The 21,306-nt window shown below is 41.8% G+C and overlaps 1 protein-coding gene across 1 annotated transcript in view; it reads left to right on the top strand.

Moving 5' to 3' along the window:
* SCIN (scinderin) overlaps positions 1–20,962 on the top strand; it is a 72,263-nt gene extending 51,301 nt beyond the window's left edge. Inside the window, exons 5-16 of the mRNA XM_067562125.1 lie at positions 1,536–1,628; positions 2,395–2,527; positions 4,671–4,759; positions 5,829–6,044; positions 7,855–7,976; positions 8,760–8,850; positions 13,123–13,293; positions 14,128–14,305; positions 14,810–14,931; positions 17,041–17,118; positions 18,034–18,094; positions 19,175–20,962. Coding sequence (XP_067418226.1) covers positions 1,536–1,628; positions 2,395–2,527; positions 4,671–4,759; positions 5,829–6,044; positions 7,855–7,976; positions 8,760–8,850; positions 13,123–13,293; positions 14,128–14,305; positions 14,810–14,931; positions 17,041–17,118; positions 18,034–18,094; positions 19,175–19,308 — 1,488 coding nt within the window. The 3' untranslated portion in view covers positions 19,309–20,962. The remainder of the gene's footprint in view (positions 1–1,535; positions 1,629–2,394; positions 2,528–4,670; positions 4,760–5,828; positions 6,045–7,854; positions 7,977–8,759; positions 8,851–13,122; positions 13,294–14,127; positions 14,306–14,809; positions 14,932–17,040; positions 17,119–18,033; positions 18,095–19,174) is intronic.
* The last annotated feature ends 344 nt before the right edge of the window (positions 20,963–21,306 follow it).

Below are 21,306 nucleotides of genomic sequence, written 5' to 3'. Positions count from 1 at the left end.
GTTGAAATTTGCATGAATAAGGCTTGCTGGATTTGGCCATATGTGAATCAAAAAGGAAAAATCTTATCATTAAAATGAGGATTTTTAGGAAGAGGGTCTGACAATCCATTAAAAAGCCTGTTAATACCTGTAGTGTAGTTGTAGCCATGTTGGTCCCAGGATATGAGAGAGACAAGGTAGGTGAGGTAATAATGTTTATTGGATCAGCTTCTGTTGGTACAAAGTACAAGCTTTTGAGCTTCACAGAGCTTTTCTTCAGGTCTGGGGACCTTCCAAAGCTTGTACCTTCCACCAACAGAAGGTGGTCCAGTAAAAGATATTACCTCACCTACCTTGTGTCTCTCATATTCTGGGACCAACATGGTTACAACAATCCCAGACCTGAAGAAGAATTCTGTGAAGTTCAAAAGCTTGTACCTTCTACCAACAGAAGTGGGTCCAATAAAAGACATTACCTCACCTGTCTTGTTTCTCTCAGTTAATACCTTGACATTTAACTTTTAATGTAGCATTGTGAATTTGTTTTAATGTCAAATTAGTGTAAAGCTATCTCCAGTATAAAACTGGCCACTTAAAAGTACTTGTGGTCAGCTGGATAATAGAGCTGGTTGGGTAACAGGTTTCTCATCCCGTGAGAGCATTTGAGATTTTGAAATTTTGAATCCATCCTAAAATAGGACAAAAAATGAAATCTTGAAAGTTTTCACAAACTAATAATCTGAAAAATAATTGGATCAATTGAAACATTTTGTTTAGATAATTTCAAAATGTTTTGTTTCAGTTTTGGCCTTTTTAAATTTTTGTAACCCTTCTTAGTACAAATTAACTAGAATTTTGCAATGAAAAGTCATTTTGACTTGAAAAATGAAGCTTTCTTTTGGAAAATGTTGAAACAAGAAATTTGAAGGTTTTTTTTAAAATTTAATTAATTAATTTTTTTTTGCCCCCCAAAATTCTTTGAATCGGAGATTCATTGAAACTGACTCTTTCTCACAAATATTTTTTGTTTCAACGAATCTACGTTTTCTGATTTAAAAAAAAAACCCCAAGCATTTAATTGGGAAATTCTCAACTAGCTCTATTGACATGACCTGTCTCAGACCCTCCCCATCCCCAAATACTAGGGTCTCCTCAGTGCCTGGCAATGCCAAAGCATGAATGACAAAAACAGAAATGTAGGGAAACAAACAGAAAGCAGCAAGAATGTCAAAAATGAAGTTGTGTCTTAATTATTTTGTGGCGTGGCTCTTTGAATGAATCCACTTCCCAAGGTATCCGAAACCAAGGAACTGGCATGTAGGAAAGACGGCACGTAGCAGTGTACCATAGTGCTGCAAATCTGGCACAGTTGCTTGAACATACCTATATGTCTGCAAATAAGCCAGCCAACAGATGGGATTTATATTTGTGCATAATAATGTATCGAGGTGATCCAGTCTAATTGCTGAATTACCAGACATTAAAAATATGTAAGTATCTTTACTAAGCAACCCATGTTGCCTTTGCAGTGAACTTGTTTTTCTTCTGGTGTGCAGGTTTTAGGGACTAAGACGCTACTTCGTGAGAGTGATGATCATGATGATGAGGCAGCTGATATCACAAACAGGAGAATAGCTAAACTGTACATGGTATGCACTGAATCTTTCTAGTTCTTTGTAGCTAGATATACTGAAAAGAGTGACATTCAGACATGCAATATCCCCTGTATGCTAAACTCGTTTTTTAGGCTGTAGACACCTGTTATTTCCATTAGCTTACTGTCACTCTTATAAGTCAATATAGCTCAGTTAAATTCAATAGAGCTATAATGATTAACAGTAGCCAAGGATTTGGTCTAGGAAATTTTTTTTAACCATGCTATTCAAAACTGTGGCTCTGTTAGGGAGGGTCTTTAAGTCAGTCTCACTTTTTGAACCTGCAAGTAAGTGATTGTACCTGCAGTTAGTTGTGGGCACACATTGTGGGTGTGAATTAGTAGCTAGATCAGGCTTTAAATGACTAATTCCCATTGCATAAGAGTAATTCATGTGTAGGTGTTTTAGCCACAATTATCAATTATGAAGGATCTGCATATTTTAATTATATAAGGTATTCCTAGAACATGGATTTGAGCAGGGGTGGGGTAGAAAGTGATTTATTAACAAGATTGTGAGAAAGGAAGCAAATAAAAAACACAAAGCTAATAGCGTAGCTCCCTCTGTTGGACGTAAAGTGAAATGAAACAATTTTTTAAAAAGTTCTCATTAGCTGTCACAGCTTTCCAGTAATGTACAGAATATATGAAGTCATTTATACAGGACTGGTAAAGCAATAGCTAATGTAGTTTGGGGAGAGGAAACTGATCTGAGTGTGAAAGCTGGGGTTGATCTAGATTTGAAATTGCTGCTTTTTCAGGTGTCAGATGCAAGTGGGTCCATGAAGGTGTCAGTGGTTGCAGAGGAAAACCCCTTCTTGAGGGCTATGCTTTTGTCTGAAGAGTGTTTCATTTTGGACAATGGTGCTGCAAGAAAGATCTTTGTGTGGAAAGGTAAGAGAAGAGACCCTCACTGCTTCTCAGTGATGAGGGGAATTTGCACATGAACCAATGCTGCCACAACTTGGGGAATGCACACAGCACATATGGGTAAGTAGAAGGGCTACGTACTGTCTGTGCACAGCATCCTACAAAGTCTTTCTCACCTGTCCTTTCTCAGTCCTTTCTCAGTTTGGTCGGTGGAAAAGGACTGCTCACATGAGTACGGGTTTGCAAGGATTGGGTCCAGCCTATATACTTTGGGTGTTTATCAACTTGGTGCCTAAGATCTGAACAGCAGTTATGAAGAAAGCATAAAGAATCCTGCAGAGCCTTGTTTGTGGGCAGCAAATCATCATGATCAGGGACAAAGAGGCTGAATCCTTACTAATGAATTTAAAGCTGTACCTCGCACTCACATACACAGTATTGTTAAATATGGGTGGGAGGTTGTAAGGCCAGCACTGCATAGAATAGCAGCATGTTACGCATCATTAAAAGCATGTGTTTATCATTACTTCAGTGCTTCTTTGTTTGTTTTAAACATTTCTACGTGCCAGCGTAGGTGCTTGCATCAGTGTCTGGAGCTACGATGACAGCACATTTCCCTGTAATAGAATAGTATTGGAAAATCAAGAAAACGTGAACTCCTTGTAGCTGGGCAGATTTCAGAGCTCCCATTAGACCCAGTAGAAAGTGTGCTCTGCTCTTTGACGGAGCACAATTCTTAATAAAATTGCTTTTGAAATAATACATTTTTTTAAATAGAGAACATTTGGGAAGCAGCAAATGTCTCCTTAGGTGTGCTGGTGCTGCTTTGAGCTTCCTCTCTTTGTTGCCTTATGTTAGCAACACAATAAGTTATAACCCTTATTAGCCAGTGAGTCTGTTATTGTCTCAGTCCTCACCCTTGTGCTGGGGGAGAGATTACCTTCTGTAAAGATGCAGGCAGTCACTTGCAGCCTGCTGTGGTGCTTCGGGTGTGTCCCACCTGCAATTTCTGAAATACAACAGCAGTAGATTCCACTGTAACAGCCCAGAGGCAAGGGGAAGTCAATACACATTAACTTTTGCTAAGGCTTCAGCCCAGGGACAATTAGAGCAAAGAGTACAAGAAGTCAGGGATCTTTACAACAGAGTCCCTCAGTCCAAGAATCATTAAAATAATCATTTCCCAGAATCCCAAACTTACAGTTCACACCCAACTCTCTGAATCAGGGTAGGGTGGTTTCCAGGTGCCTCAGGGAGCAACTGCCACCCCTGCAGTTGCTCTCTGGCTTCTACTTCTCTCTCTATTTCTGTAGGCTCCAGCCTGGCTCTTAAAGAGAGAGCACCCTTTTCCCCATGCACTCTTTCACACCTTCTCTCTTGCAAAAGCTGCATTCAGAGGAGATGGCTTTAAAGCAGTGCTATACAGATTGCTTCAGCAACTGTCTCATTCAAAATCAAATGTATTGAGGCTCTAGCAGAACAGCTCAGTAGACTCAGATATGAGCATTAGAGTGCAATTATTGATGTCACTGTGGGGAACAGAATCAGGATACATTGCCGTTCCAGAGCGTGTTTCAGGGACTTCGAAAATCTTTGGAACCCTGTAAGAAACAATGTGAAGAACCGTGATGGCATGTGACAGGGTCAAAGTCTGGCTAACTGGGAGTTTCATTTAATCCAGTTATGGGACAGGGGGGCTGATGACTAAAGGGCTTGGCCGTTGTGGAAAGCAGCCTAATTTAACACCGCACCCCCACACCCCAGAAATGCAAGTAGCCAGTGAGCTTTTGCAAGATGTCTTTCCAAAGACAGCCTCAGTCTTTCTAAACACATCATACCTCATGATAGTTGATTATTTTGACCCAAGCCATCAGTGCAAACAAATACATTTTTTTTAAAAAAGTGAGCAAATTATTTGTATTCATTTTCAAAATCAGTAGAAATCCAATTTTTTGCAGTTTTACGTGGTATGAATCTTTTTGCCTAGCTCTGTTAGCAGACTTTAGTTCTGTAATTGTGTAACCCTGAGGCAAACCAAGTGTAAGACTGAATTATGCGGAAGGATACCTCATTCACTTGCAACTCCTTCCCGTGAGTTTACTTTTACACCTTTTGAGAGAATATTCCCTTTCCCCTGCTGAAATCTTATCCTGTTTATTTTAATCAGGCAAAGATGCTAATCCACATGAGAGAAAGGCAGCCATGAAGACTGCTGAACAATTCATACAACAAATGAACTACCCTGCCAACACCCAGGTGCAGTATGTTTGTGAGATAAATAATGCAAGAGATGCTGCTTTTTAAAAAAAAAAATATTGGTGAATTGTTGAAAGTGCATGTGGTTCTATTAATCAGTTTGACCACTTGTTTTGTTATGGTCTGGGTTGTGTTTTTTTTTTTGTAGTTGATCAAAATAAATCTCTTAACATTGCCTATAAATAGTGATGGGTGAATCTTCTCCAAAAATTTGGAGATTCAGTAAAAGGGATCAGTAATGGAGAAAATTTCTTATTCATTCATTTGAAGAAAAACAATTTGTACAAACCTTGCTCATTCAGTGCCTGGCTTCAGTTCCACCCTTCATTTTTTTAGATTACCAAGAACAGCAGCAAAAAATGTATCTTATATGGAATGCCCCATAATAGGATCCTAGCTCTCCACTCTCTCCCCCCAGCACAGCTTCTTGCCTGAAGGATCTGACTCCAAGTGGAGTCAGGCATCTTCATCCCTCCCTATAGAAAAACTCCTCTGTGAAGAAAGAGATCATGCATCATACCTTAAAAGCTTACTTCACAGCTGTAAGACCTCTGCCAAGAAAGCTCTGTCCCTGGACCTTGCAAAGTAGACCCTCGGTTCTGTCAGCTACTGTGCCCAGTTGATTATAGTAGTTATCTTCCTGATTTGTGCAACAAGGCCCAGTCCATATAGGACTTTGTAAATTAGAAGTAGTTTGAATTGGGTTTGGAAAGGGATAGTCAGCCAATATTTAGTGCTTAGAGCTGGTGTGATATGTTCTCAATGCTCTGTCTTGATCAGCACGTGTATTGCTCCATGCAATGCTAGCTTTAATTTCTGGATAGACTCTTTTGCTACCTGCAGAGAGAGAACATTACCAATAATCCTAAACTGGAGGTAAGAAAAGCTTGCATCATGGTGGCCACGTGTCATTTGAGAAGGTCTCAAAACTGGCCACAAAAAAACCCCAAAACAATTTGTAACCAATGAACCATCATCGGCCACCCAAAATAGTCCACTTTCCTCCACTAAAGTCAGAGTATTAATACCATTCTGGCTTTCCACTCCCCCATTTCTTGTTTAACTGCAGATTCAAGTTCTTCCAGAAGGAGGGGAAACACCAATCTTCAAACAGTTCTTCAGAGACTGGAAGGATAAATATCAAAGTGAAGGCTTCGGGAAAGTTTGTGTCACTGAGAGAGTGGCTAAAATTGATCAGGTTGAATTTGATGCTACCAAGTTACATGAATCTCCACAAAGGGCTGTCCAGCACAATATGATTGATGATGGTTCGGGGGAAGTGGAGGTAATTTTATAATTTTAAAATAAATATATTTCAACTATCTAATTTCTTTTGTTACTTTTACTTGAAAAGTTATTATTTTGCAGGTTGTGTTGTTGCAAAATCTGCAGCTTCACATCTCAAGAGCCTTTTGGTGGAGAGGGAATGAATCCCCGAGTCATCTGTGTGCTATACAGTTTGTTCTTCAGTAAAGTGCTTTGATACCCATGAAAAATACTATATTAACCACTCTGAACAAATAACAAAGTAGAACTGCTCTTACTCTGAACTTACTCTTATGTAATTAGGCTTAGTGGAATTTGATGATTTTTTTTTAAATCATTTTAATGAATATCACTGTTTCTTTTTAAGCATTTCAAATTTTTATCTATTTTAATGTTTATAGTTGCCAAGAATATTGGGTTTTAATAACTTTTTTCATTTTTATCTATTTAAATTGTCACAATTGCTGGAAATTATTGTGGAGGGTTGGATAATTATTTGATAACGGTAGATGTGGAGATTAAAAAAGTTAAAGTTTTGTATAACCTGTTAAAACACAAATTATCAGCATTACATGTCAAAACATACAGCATAATAGCCTTAAATCAAACTCTAATAATTTCTTAAGCATCATGTTTCTTACTTTGCCTATCTGTAAATGTCAATAATAATTGACAGAAATGTTTTGACAGTTTGTGTGCATATGGTTAAATCGACTGGCTACTGATAAAAATCTGATCCTTCCAAACCTATACATAATATGTTTAAAAGAAATACTTTAAATATGACACTTATTCTAAAGTGACACTTCTCCCTTTCCTCCACTTGACAACTGCCTGTTAAAGGATATGGTGAAATCCTGACCCACAGAAGTCAATGAGAATTTTACCCATTCACTCTATATCTGTAAGTCCTCCATATACCACCTTTGTTCTCTGGAGGCAGTCTTCCCTTCATGGCTACAGAGCTCCCTCGCAGCAGCAGAATCACTGGGTTCCATTGCCCAGTCATGGGGCCTGGACTGGGAGAGGGCAAGATGTGCACAGTGCGGGGGCTCCATACATGACTGTGCAAATCCTCCAGTCCTTGCCCCCATGGTGAGGATACGTTGGAGAAACAGAGGGCTATTTTAGCCATTGAGCTGATATAACGGAATAGCTCTGCAGCTTGTGGGGAGTATTCCCCTGATTCCTTATGTGAATACTCAGTGTACTGCCTGCTGTTTGAGGTGGCCACTGGGGCCCTGGGTTTGGCCCCTGCTGAATAGCTCTCTTAGCTTCCAGCAATTTAGGTCATGAGCGTTAATCGTATAAAGGAAGCAATATATTTCAAGAGAACCATTCTATACAGAGAATCGAACTATACAGGATCAAGTGGAGGATAATGTATGCAGCAGTGAGTACTTGTCTGGAGTGCAGTGTACCTTTCCCTGTTAGTTCTATTGCTACATATCATTCTATTTCATTAATGTTGTATCATTAACCTATGATGGGAAAGAAAAGAGCTTGAATGGATTAGTGTAAGTGACATTACATGATGTGCCATCAAAATGTCAAGATGGAAGCACAATATTTTCTAACTGACTTCCCACTACCATTCATTTAGTCGGCAGTGCTGGGCCCAGCGCATTGCGAGCTAGTTCAGTCGCCTTCATTTAGAATCACCTGATCTTGTCTGATGACAATTAGGTTGACATAGTTTTTGGAGCCAGAAAACAGGTGTTGCTCAAGAAGGTAACTCAGTGAGTCACTTGACCACTTCCCTGGCAATCAGTTTCAAGACTAATGCTGATGAATTCCGGTATTTTTCAATGATGTCTGTGCTTTCCTAGATCTGGCGCGTCGAAAGTAATGGCAGAATCCCAGTGGAGCCTGAGACATATGGAGAATTTTTTGGTGGTGACTGCTATATTATACTTTATACTTATCCTAAAGGACAGATCATCTACACATGGTATGTTTGGTCCACATTGATCTTCAGCTCATGGATGTTGTATTATATGCTGACTTTATATGCTGAAACCAGTGGTCTGACTCACATGTATTGGGAGATGGGGAGGGGAGGGTCCAAGGGTCCCAGGGTTGGGGAAGAGGTCTCGGGTCCCAGCCACATGTCCTTGCACAAACACCAATCCTCCCTCCTAGGGGGTCAGAGTTAACTCCTGGAATAAGCACCATACTTAACAATAGAACAACACTTTTTATGTAACCCAGGCAGAGCCAGGAATAGATGCAGGTCAGGATCTCTAGCAGGGATAGAGAGACTCCCTTTTCCTGGCACAGCATTCAGCAAAACAGTGCCCTCCATGCCCAGCTAGACACACAGACTCTCTGGCCTGTGCCAATGCAAACCTCCCACGCCCAACCCCCCAGTCATTCCAACTTGTCCATGCACTCTGATACTGGCACCTGCATCGAGAGCCTAGATAAGTGAGTCTTGTGGTGTGGTCTAAACTGTCCTGTTGGCTTCAGGTTGTGTACATGTAAGAATCCCCTTTTGGAAGCAGCTGGCTCCCCTCCAAGACACTTCTAGTGTAACCTCTGCACTCTGGGGGTGTCTCAGTCTCAGTCTCTGCTGCTCACCGCTACTGCTTCTCCTCTGCCCTTTCTTTACAGTCCCATACATGCATAAAGGCTGTTGGATCTGACTTACGTATTGTGTGGTTTGCTTGAAATATATAGCCTGGATCATTTTGAAACTGGACTTCAGCTTTGTTTCTTTCTTCTTCACTTTCAGGCAAGGAGCACATGCAACAAAAGACGAGCTGACTGCATCAGCATTCCTGACAGTTCAGCTCGATCGGTCACTAAATGGACAGGCAGTCCAGGTTTGTGTCTTTCTCAAGAACAGATGTGACCTAGTTTTCCTTTAAAACATCATCATTTTTCTCACCAGGGGAAGTGAAGCTGTGGAGCACATTTTAGGACTCTGTTAATATATTGGCCTTTTTTTCCCCTAGAAACCTGTGATCAGATCACAGGTAAAAAGGAATTCAGATTCTCCACAATCCTGAATGAAAGGGCTTGTTTTCTTTGCCCTTTAGTTTTTCATACCTGCTTTGTCAATAGCACAGATCACTTTGTAACAGAATTCTCCAGCATAAAGTCAAAGAATTCCTCCTTCCAGCCCATCCCAGTCCGTCCATTTTAGCCATTCTAAACCTCTTCATCATGTACCTGCTGTTCTACTGGAGGTTTCCTTGCCTAGAAGCTCACTTTGAGCCTTTCTATTTACTAAGGGCATAAGAGTGTTTCCCCCAGCCACCTTCAAGCCATTTTTGCAGTTGCTGCGAATGGCTAACCCTAGGGAGCTGCTCTTTGTCAGACCTGATGACTTGCTAGGGGCCAAATTGTGTCACTCAGGTACTGCCATACATTGGTGGGATACAGAGACTTACCACCACTGGCAGAGCACCATGAAGCATTGTGCCTCAAGGTCTCATTTATTCCTGTCATTTGTACGGGAGGTAACTTGTGCCTTTCCTCCCTTGTGCACCTGCACAAAGGCCAGTCACAGTCTGGCCCTAAGATAGTGATCCCATCTATGGAAGAGCAGGATGAAATATCAGATACAACTGCTTATCTGAAGGATTGTGGTGTGCAGGAGAGGACAGAGGCTGCTAAGAGATGTGGCTGGGGCAAGGGCAATTCTGATGTGACCCACTTTTCCCCTGCTAAAAATACCCCCTTCTCCTCTGGCCTTCTCTCATTCTATCCTGCCTTCTGTCTCCCACTGGTCCCTACCTCAGAACCCAGAAACAGTTCTGTGCTGAAGAGGTGACTAACAGGGAAAGCACAGCAGGTGGGAGCGTTAGATCTGCTGCCCACTGGGACAGGGTTTCACTTCCATCAGGTGATAGGTGATTCCATCAGGCCCAGGAAGTGGGAGGGCTCTCCTTTGAGAGTGAGGGTGGAGGAGGAGGGCTATGGAGGGAAAGGGGGTAACTAGCCAGGGGATGAGAGCAGGAAAGTGTTTGACTCCTATTCCTTAATTATAAGTGCTAAGGTCCCTCCTTTTTCTCATGTTTATAATTCATTTAGATTGCAGAGGATAGTTTTATACGATAAATCAATAGCAGTTTATTATTGACCTCATACTAAGTGAGGGTTAAAATCTCTCCATGTGATTACTTAGTTGAAACCTCCCTAAAATACATTTTAAATAGGCTAACTACAGAATAATTGATTAACTCTTTTATTAGGCTAATAGAGAGCCATCTAATTGCAATGACTGTAATATTTAAAAGCTAATTACTTTCAACAGATATATGCTAAAGCTTATTATGTAAGATGATATTTAGCATAATTTGTAGCATTTTCCAGTGTAACCATCTTTTTGGACATTAGATGGCACCACAGCCCATATTACACTAAAGAGAGTCACGGAAACTTCAGTTACAGCCACATATTTCCTAATAAAAACAATGAGAGTCCTGTAGCACCTTAAAGACTAACAAATTTCTGCGGGCATAAGCTTTAGTGGGCTGCAACCCACTTCGTCAGACTAACAGACTACAGACTAACACGCTACCCCTCTGGAATGTTTCCTAATAGTGTCTCTTTGCCATGTTAGGTTCTTTGGGTCATATTTTTAAAGTGTGGCCTCTCTTTTTGCACCTGCAGCTAATTGCCACGATTTTTAATCCACAAATAGCAGCAGGTGCAATTGATTTCATTCAGTCATCTCACTGTCCGGTAGGGAATGGGATCATGCCCACCATTACTGCCACCTGCAACAGTGGGAGCAAAAGGAAAATAAGGGATCAAAATGTTTCTCCAGTTTATTCCTGGTTGTTAAAATGATTGCCTTGGGTTGGACTGTAATCCCACAATCCAGCCAGAGTAAGGGGTTCACTGCCCCAATCCTGTCACAATCTGCTTCTTGCTTCCCCCGGACTCCTAGCTCTTTTGCTGGCACAGATGACTTCCCTCGCTCCGATGCACTCACTGATCTGCCCGTTCCCCATCCTTTCCTGTCCTCTCCCCACTCATCTGCACAGGAGAAGCAGCAGCCTGGCAGTGGCTCTGCTCCTCTCCTGCTCAAGCTTGGGTGCTGTGGGTAGCCCACACAAGCAGCCCCTTGCTCTTCTGCGCTGACTTGCAGCCACACACACTATCCGGCAGACAGTTCTCAGCCACACAGTGCATCAACACATGCTCTTCTCACACAGGCTCCTCACCAACACCTCACAGGCTCTTCTCCCAGAGTCCGAGTGCCAGGCTCCCCTCAGCCGCCGCCAGCTCTTCCTCATCTGCCTTTCCTCCAACCAGTGGTGCTGAGTGGTTTGCTTCTTTGCTGCTACTGGAGGCAGTGATGGGGGTTGTGCTGGGCTGGTATTGAGGCTCTTTCCCGCTCCCCTTCTTTCAACAACTTTCCCTTCCCTGGGCTCCTCCTTTACCTCCCTCTCTTCCTTTTCTGGGATGAGGGGAAGCCATGGAGTAGCTGTCGGGGGAAGGCAGGGAATCTGACATCTGGCCCAAATGGCAGAGAACCCATCTTGTAGGCTGAGGCACCAGGGTTCAAAGCAGAAGGCTCAGGCCAAGAACTAGAGGTTAGGGTAGTGGTCCCCAAACTGTGTGGCACGGCCTCCTGGGGGGCACGGAGGAACTTTCGGGGGGACATGACAGCCAGGACCAGCCCCCGCAGGGGGCAGGGAGGGAGTACCACCTAGCACCTGTCTGCCCCCAGCTCCGCCCTGGCTCTGGCCTGTGCCCCCAGCTCCTGGCCCTGCTCCCAGCCGCGGCCCCAGCTGCAGCTCTGGCCCTGGCTCCCGGCTCCGGCTCCAGCCCCGGTCATGGCTTCACTCCCAACTGAAGCTCCCAGCCCTGACTCCTGAACAGAGCTCTGGTCCCATTCCCACCCCCGGCCCCGCTCCCAGCCCCAGCTCCCAACCATGGTGCCTGGAAAGACACATCCCTGGCAAGAGGGATGCGCGTCCAAAAATGTTTGGGGACCTTTGGGTTGGGGAGCTGTTTCTGTGTACATTGCAATCTCTGAGGGAATGTGTCAGACCTGCTCATGGGCATATAAACTTCCACTGCTGGCTAAGCTAGTTTCTCAGCACATTCACAACACCAAGTAGATGTGTTTCTGGCATCTGAAGTATTGCGTTTTCTTCCCCATGCCACCTGCACCAAGTAGTCTCCTTTGCTGTTTTCTCTCCCCTCATCTCCCTCTTCTCTTCTGCAGTGCTCTTTTTTTAAAGAAAGAGTTTATCCAGTTCCCTGTTCCCCACCCTTTTCTTTACTCCTTCCTTCTCTTCTGTCCTCCATCATGCATTCCTTTGATGCATACTTGATACATATGTGGTATACTTCAAACCATGCTTAATGTATACTTCTCTTGTATACTGCAAGAGGGAAAGAAAACAGAAAAACGTCTCTGGGCAGAATGTAGCCTTTAGTTGTCATCTTTTTGTTTCTTCCAAAGTGAAGAAACAGAGAATTCTGCTGTACAGTAATAAATGTTATTTTTATATTAGGTTGCCCTGAAAATCAGAGACATTTGCCAGTTCAGTTTTAAATACCATTTTTTTCCATATACACTGGAAGTTTATGTTGTCAGCCTAGTTATGCATCACTAGGTGGATTTATGCTTCTTTTTTCATCCTCATGCAGATATACAGGCCTAGAAATAATGATTATGATGAGAAATCCTTTTTTCCTACTTCATTTAGATACAAATCCCCTAAACTCCAGAACCAGAGTCTTCCAGGAGAATTAAATGCCTACATAAAACCTCTGTAAAATAGCAATGTTTTTCAAAAAGGAACAGTTTTCTTATTAAAGTAGATGTCAACCGTCAGAATTTTAAGCACTTAGAAAATAAATCTACAAATCCCAATCTCAATGTTATGTTAGAAATATTAGTCTGACTGTGAATGAGTATTAGCATGAGTGGCAAAACAGTTCGTGAATGCTGCAGTTTCAATGCCTCTGAAGCCATGTGTGCTTAGATCAACTGAGACAGCTTACCATTAGTAATTGTTGCTAACCTATTTACACTGTTAGCCATTGTCACCTGTGCTCTTCAGTCATGCCAAAAATAATATAAAATCCTTTAATTTCTTTTCCTATATTGCATTCTAAAATTTGTACAGATCCGGGTCTCCCAAGGAAAAGAGCCTCCGCATTTGCTGAGTTTGTTTAAAAAGAAACCACTCATTGTCTACAAGGATGGAACATCCAAGAAAGGAGGTCAGAAACCCTCTTCCCCCAAACGTCTCTTTCAGATTCGCAGGAACCTGTCATCCATCACCAGGATTGTGGAGGTAAAAATCACCTGTTCAGTACAACATTCCCCATGTAACAAGTACAGTGGCAGTGGGTACCAGACTGGCAAGCGTGTTAAAATCACTTCTGTTTGATGGTTATAGTATGAATAGGAACATAAGAGATCCCATTCTGGATTGGATCAGATGCCATTCCAGGTCTAGTCCAGTATGATGTCTCTGACAGTGGCCAGTATTAGATTCTTCAGAGACAGTTGCAAGAAACCCCATAGATAATTTAAAGAATAAGCTGAGCATATGGAAAGTTTCTTCCTAACCAGAACCCAGACCTGAAGAAGAGCTCTTTGTAAGATTGAAAGCTTGTCTCTCTCACAAACAGAAGCTGGTCCACTAAAAGATATTACCTGACCCACCTTGTCTTCCTTACCCTAAGCAGCTAGTTAAAATTCTTCTCTCAGGCTAATTATCAATTTCAAGTGAAATCTAAGGGTACATCTGTGCTGGAGCTGGAGGTGTAATTTTTTGGGTAGCAATATGCATATTGATCAAACTAGTGCACTAAAAATAGCAGTATAGCTGCAGCAGGACAGGCTAGCTGCCCGAGGGTGGCTAGCCTGCGCCACCATGGCTACACTGCTATATAGATGGATAAAAACTAGTGTTCTTATGTCTAACCAGGATGGAAGTTACAGCTCCAGCTCCAGTGTAGAGTACACCGAGCTACAGCAGTGTAAATCTAGAGAAACACCACAGCAGACAGTGCGGTTACTCTGGATTTACACCAGTATTACAGCTTTACGTCAGCATGCAGAAAGGTGAATATGTGGGTTATTTAAAAATCAGAAGAATGAAACAATCTCACTCTTGATCTAGGTTGATGTTGATGCAACTTCATTGAACTCCAATGATGTTTTTGTTTTGAAACTGCCAACAAACTCCGGCTACACCTGGGTAGGAAAAGGAGCAAGCACAGAAGAGGAAAAAGGAGCTCAGTATGTAGCCAATGTTCTGAAATGTCAAACGACTGGGATTGTGGAAGGCCAGGAACCAGGTGTGTAATGGGCGATCTGGCTGCTTAGTGGGAACTGGGGGTGCACAGTACCACATAGGATTGAGTCCCAAATGTGCATACAAATGAGGTTTTTGCAGATACACACTTCTGTGGACTAACCATTTCCTTGAAAATTTGAATTTGAAAATCTGGCTCAATGTTTTGCAATAAGGATCTTTGTCCAGAATCTGAACTGATTTAAAAGTGATGCTACCCTATAGAAGTCAATTGAGTTGCAGTGAGTGCAACAGAATTTGGCCCTTTCCGTATAGTGAGTGACTAAAACAAACAGAGAGAGAGAAAGGTGTGATTGGGTGTAAGCACATGAATATCTGCATGGACTTTTATAAACAATGGGAAGAACTGTACTAATAAAGAAAAACACATGCATTATGGACAGGGCAAAGGGTGTATTGTTTGGGGACTTTTGAAACAATATCCATCAAGTTAAAGAAGAAAAACATAAAACCCTTTGCCAAATAGTTTATATAATGTATATTCCAGAGGAATTCTGGAGAGCCCTTGGTGGTAAGAAAAAATACCAGACTTCAGCACAGCTGCTAACTGAGTCTGAAGACCACCCTCCTCGTCTCTATGGCTGTTCCAATAAGACTGGCAGGTTTATTGTAAGTATATGATGGATACTTTCTCCTCTGTTAATTCTATACTCTGACACATTGGGGAGCAATAGACACTAAATGAAACACTTCCTGAGGCCTCCATTGACACAGTATGGTACCTTTGTGAATTACTAGTCTACTGTCCCAATACTTACTAAACAGCACAAAATAAAAATGGTGCAGCATGTCTGTGTTAACCTTGTAGGGTTACAAACCGGTGACTGCTGAAGGGCAATAAAAGTTCAAGACTATTTTCTTCTCATTTCATTATATGCAGATCAGTGTGGTGGGAGAAAAAAAATGTCTGATGGAAAAGATGAATGTGTCAACACTAGACTTGCTCATTAGTAGGTGTATTTAAGAATTAAAAATCACAGCCTATCCTGCTGCTCTCTGCAGTGGTGGTGGTGGCAGCAGCAGACGGAAAGCTAGAGGGGATGAGTGATGCTCTGAAGACATAGGGCAGACACAGGCATGAATGCTTTAGGAAGTTCTGGGGAGAGCCCTGCTTCTGAAGGAAGTAGCCTCTACTCCTACCAGTGTCTGCTACCTGAAACTAGAAGGTGCACTGACAGGTAAAAGGCCTCCTTGACCAAACTCCCCTCGCCATGTTTTCATGGAGCGCCGGAGAATTGCCAGATATGCTAGCTCAGCGCACAGAAAGTTGTTCAAGAAAGTGCTAGATCTATAGTGTGCCTGGGTCCTTCAAGTGTGTGTTAGTGGTGGTGGGGAAAGAGAAGTTCCCTGAACCCTTGTTAACCCATAATGCCGGTGGCAGCTGGAGGTTTTCCCTAGAAGCTATAATTGTGCCTTTAAGGTGCAGCTCAGTATTGAGGGAGGTGAGGAAGCATGCTTCCCCGGCAGGCATTTCCAAAGCCGGTTTGTGTGACTGAGGCACACTGATTCACGGAGCTGAGAGCACAGGCACTGCACCACACTTGGCAAGGATGCACTCTCTCCTGGGCAAACCCTGGTGACTAGCATGGAGGCAGTGGAGCTTCTCCCTGCTCATGCCCTTGTGGAAAAGTCCCATCCAACTTAAAAGAGATGAAACCAATAAGGTTCTCTGAAAAGGACCAAGGTCTTATAAAATGTAATAGAGAAGTGTGTCCTTCCTGCAGCCTTTCAGAGTCTCCCATGGAATTCCACAGAGGAATAGAATTGTCTGTGAAGGTTTATAAAATGATTTAAAAAAACAAACAAACCCTACAGCCAAAGTTACCATTTTCTGTTAAATGGCCTGGCCTCACTGTTAGTGCTCACCTTCCCGAGTCTTTGCACTCAAGACAGCACAAGGAGCTGATTATTCCCAGCTCCTGCACGCACTCATAAGAAAGGGGAGTGAGAGAAGTAGGTTCTTTGGACCTTTGGCCCCTTCCTTCCTTCCTTCAGCACTGCCCCCGGGCCAAACACAGGCAAGCCCTTCAATCGCATCATACAAAGGCAGCCTGACCCCTAGCTGAACTATTACCTATCCTGCTTGATCCAAACCAAAATGGAACTGCTTTCCTACTTGCCTGCAAGTCAGCTGAAGAAGTTAGCCTGTGATTCTATTGGGGCCCAGCCCTGAATTCCTTAGTCAAGCAAAAGGTCCCATTTTTTAAGTCAGTGGGAGTTCCGCCACTTCAGGACTGAGCCCCTGGTCTGCACATCAGAGCTATTATCTTCCTTCACTTATTCAGTGTTGTGGTACCTGGTGAGTTTTAACGCCCAAGAACATACAAGCTGAAAGCTTGGCCCAGTCCAGGCATTTAGTGTAGGTAGGCACAAAGCAGATTTCCCTGCCTCTGTCTGCCTGTGCATCTCAGTCCTGATTTGCAACACTCACTGTTACTATTTGAAATCTGTGCCTCTCCTGAGCATAGACGACTCCCAATTGTGCCGAATGGAAAGATGTTTTTATAAAGTAGCCAGATGTCTGATTTGCTCCCACTAGTCTACTGCATTTCACTCATTGGTCAAAATCAGTTTTGAACCTGCTTGTGCAGAAGACAAAAAGCAAATGCATGACTGTTTTTAGATACATCCCTTTTAAAAGTCTCATCTTTGTCCAAGCTCAGGAACGATGGAAAACATTGAATGGTTCTACAATACCAATTTTATTATTCGTTTTAGATTGAGGAGGTCCCAGGAGAATTCACTCAGGATGATTTAGCTGAAGATGATGTCATGTTGTTAGATACTTGGGAGCAGGTAAGCTATGTACTTTACAATACTTTATGTGCTGACAAAAAGGATTACTCATAACAACAATTTATGGATGGACAACCAGCGAGAAGACAGTAAGGGAATTATCAAAAACGTTGGAGGAAGAGTAGAGGGGTAAAGATAGTTACATAGAAAAAATAACATGTTATGATGCTAGAAGGGATTCTGCTTTCTTGAAGTTATAACTGAGGAAGAAAATAGAACTATGTTTTCTCTTGAGCTATTTGACATGCTAATATGCACATCCACGACGTTTTCAAAGCACCATGCGAGATTATAGTGGAATTTCCCATTAATGCTAACGGAGCTGCTTGACTATAAGCCACCGCAATGCCAGCCCATCAATGTTTTGGCCTTTATCACTCAAGTCAGTTTAATCTCTTCGCAATTCTTTTTGCACAAAAGCCTTTCCAAACTCACAGAAGCCTCCAGAAGAACATACCTGCACCCTAACCCCCATCCACACTGCTGTGAAGAGTTGTTATGGAGCACAGCTTCACGGTATATAGGGAGTCAGAAATCGCCTGCATAGCAGAACCGGGGCTGGATTTGGCCCAATAAACATAAACACTAAGCTGTTTCTCGTAGTTTTTTACCATACGCTGCAAAACTCTGATTATTAGTAACACATGCAGAACACACTGCCCTGGTTTGTGATCTATACAAGCTGGGGTTTATAATAATGAGCCTGATTCCCCCATTCCTTCTATCTGTGCAAAGTAAGTGTACAGTGCTACCCAGAGTTTTGTTTGGTTATGTTTTTCACTCATTTTGCATGACTACACAATGTGCAAGGCAGAGGAAAATCTGTAACCTGAAAAACTGGTGTAAATAAGATCAGAATCTGAGCCATTCCCCACAACAATATGACAACTAAACTTTTTAACCTTCTATTTACAGTTGTTTGTCTGGATTGGTAAAGATGCTAATGAAACTGAGCGAAATGAATCTCTGAAATCTGGTAAGAAATGTGTTTGACAAAATGCTGAATGAAATAGATTCAGTGGTGGTTAAATGAATGAAAGAGAAGATGTGAAATGGACAACACTTTAATTATACTACGCATGGTATTTAAAAGAGTTAGTGAGCTTGGGTAGCAATTAATTCTGAAGATTTCATGATTAGATTATTCCTTCTTTGTGTGCCATTTTAAACAATGCAATGGTCACCAAATACTCAACTGTATTCTTCTCAAATGTAACTTTCTATCAAGAATGAAATTCATCAACATGGTGCTATTAGGCAGCAAAATATCATTAAAAGGTATGAAGGATCAGTGTCTGTAGCCACTCCATGCACAGAACCTGAATTGGGAATTTTGTATGTGGAGTGACTCTAGAATTTGACCCTAAACCATGTATAGCCAGAGAAATAAATAAATAAAGCTTCCAAGTCTGTTCATTGTTGCCCTTCTCTAATTCAATCATAATGGACTAAATTCTGCTTCCAGAGTTTGCCTGGGTGCAAATCCGTTGTGTGCCCTAAACTACTTGAGCAGTCAGAAATTTATTTTTTTTAAAATGCCCCCTCTCGTAACATGCCAGCTGCAATGTGAATTAACACAGCTGAGCTATCATATCAAGGTTTACACTAAAAATGCTGGCACACCCTTACCTACTGCAGCCACAGTTACCTAGCTTGTTTTCAGACATTTACTAGCATCACTTAGTGATACTGAGGCAAACCTTTGGATTCAGCCATAAGGCTCTTCCTTGGAAAAACCATGAGTGAAGCGTCTACATTCCAGCAGCAGTACCTGAGGCCTTCACTAGTTCTAGAGCTAAAGAGCTATGATATGGTAGGACCCAAAAGATCAGGGTAAAGACCACTATGCTTGTACCTTGTTTTTTAAAAGGACATCTGAGATGAAAATTGTGAAACTTTCACTGGCAGCTGAGAGAAAGCAAGAGCTATTTAATTGTTTTGATGTAATTAAGCCAATTCAGTGTAATAACAGCCTGGTTTATTTTGCTGAGGATTTTAATTCTTTATCCCACGTAAATGAACTAACACTTTATATTGTTTACTATTACCTCTTTAGCCAAACGCTATATTGAGACAGATCCTTCTGGAAGAGATAAAGGAACTCCACTTGTTATTGTGAAGCAAGGACACGAGCCTCCTACATTCACAGGCTGGTTCCTGGCCTGGGATTCCAACAAATGGAAAAACTGATCTATCGGTTAAGGCCTCTGCTACAGACAGAACAGCAATCAGAAGATAACTATTCTCTAGCATTTTTAAGCATGAGCTTGAAAAATAATATTGATGCAGCTGTTGTCACCCATTCCCCAACATTCATATAATCCTCTGAGTAAATTAGCATTTCTTTGCATTGGAAAGGTTAAATGAGATGATAAAGTAGTAACATAACTTCTTGGTGGTGGGTTGGGTTTTTTACACAGTAACTATGTGGAGTGATACCATAGGTTTGGTTCTAAAATGCCTTTTTCAAAGAAAAACTAGATTTGGTTTCAATTTATAAGTTAAAATACATCAGTGGGCCAATTTCTGCTTTTTTACACCAGTATAACAGAGCAGAATTTGGCCCAACAAGGACCCACTGAAGCTGAGAGGAAAGAGTCCCAGAAGCAGGATTGAGCACTAATTTACCTACAGTGTCAGAATCCTGGAGGAGTCCTTAATACAAACTTTCACTGCAGTCTGCATCAGGAGTGGGAGCTCTGTCCTGCAGAGTGTGGATGAGGATTCTGAGGGTGCCAATATGAAAATGATCCACATGGTCCAATAAATGGATATAATCTGAGCAGAGAAGGCGCTATAGGCTTGAATGAATGTGATGTGAACATACATCATCATGAGGCCCAGCACAGTTGGCTGTGACAGACGCTGTTTCTATAGAGCCCTCAGATACTACCAGCTGCATGCTATCCCTGTTCTCAAGTGTTCTTTAAGCGAGCTAGTGCTCCTGAATGGCAGCAGGAATCACTGACGCTCTTAAAAATGCCTTAACACACATCATTTCATTCACCTGACTGTAAGCACACACTGTATATCCCAGCCGCAAATTAACTCAGGCTCATATTTCCCCTACTCATCATCAGTCCTCAGTTCTGTGCAGGTGTAGAGATTTGCTCATATTGTCAAATGTGTTATATGTTTTTCCTCAATGTGCAGAAGACTGGGCCTCTTCATGCAGGTTCTGAGCAAACTTTGAATGTGCTGTGCCAATGCTTTGGTGAACCACTTTTCTTTCAGCAGCACTGAGTAGCCTGGGAAGATGGAGCTGAGTAAGAATCTGACTCCCTCTCTCTCTTTCTCTCTCAAAAATCGCAAAGAATCACATAGTCACACAACTCCTCATAAAGTTAGCTGGGCCCATTCAGCTTCAAACCCGTAGCAATGCTTTGAACATTTATCCTATAGTGTTCATTTTAATGACAGTGTACAATGATAAAGCAAATGGACTCAGGGCCAACGTGGATTTTAAATTGTGCCTAATTGTGTTTTTTACTTGTACTTTTAAATGGGTTTGAAAATGGAATTTTAAACTTGCTTTTTGTATTTTTTTCTACGTAGCTAATGGTGAATTTGAAGTTCAATAAAGCCAAAGGAGTGAAAGCAGTCTCAGCTTCATAGTCAATATTTATTGAACAAAGTTGCATGGCTGGGTAACTGAACCTTAAGAACCAGGGAATACTGCACAACATTTAAATCAGAATTTAAGTCTAATTTTAAAGGGTTGGGAGGGTGGAGAGGGTGAATTCTGGACGTTTATTAGCTTTGTTTGTTTAAATCTATATTAATGCAACTTGGCTGTATTTGGATGTATCATTTCATGTAAAAAATACAAAACACAGTATTATAACTATTTGTGGAAATCTGTTGTTTTTTCTGCTGAAATATTCTTGTTTATTTTGTGTTCCTGTTGATTCAACAGATCATACCCAGTAAAAGAATGGCAAACACTCACTTCCTTTTTAGGGGGCAATTTAATTAGCCAGTAATTAATCCTCTGCTGGTGTAAACTGGAGCTATGCCAATTTACACCCACAGAGATTTGACCCATCATACCAGCTCATACAGAGACATTACAAAGTTATACAAAACATGCTTCAACTAATGTATGAGCAGCCAAGAGGCACATGCTTATCAACATAGTATTTCATCTTTAAGGAAAATTAATAACATTGTGATCAAATTATTATCAAT

This window comes from Emydura macquarii, unplaced genomic scaffold, assembly GCF_026122565.2.
Source record: "Emydura macquarii macquarii isolate MOO-44397 ecotype Brisbane River unplaced genomic scaffold, CSIRO-AGI_Emac_v2 contig_2422, whole genome shotgun sequence".
Taxonomy (NCBI): domain Eukaryota; kingdom Metazoa; phylum Chordata; order Testudines; family Chelidae; genus Emydura; species Emydura macquarii.
The sequence above is the reverse complement of the archived record's forward strand: the minus strand, read 5'-3'. Positions and strand labels throughout refer to the sequence as shown.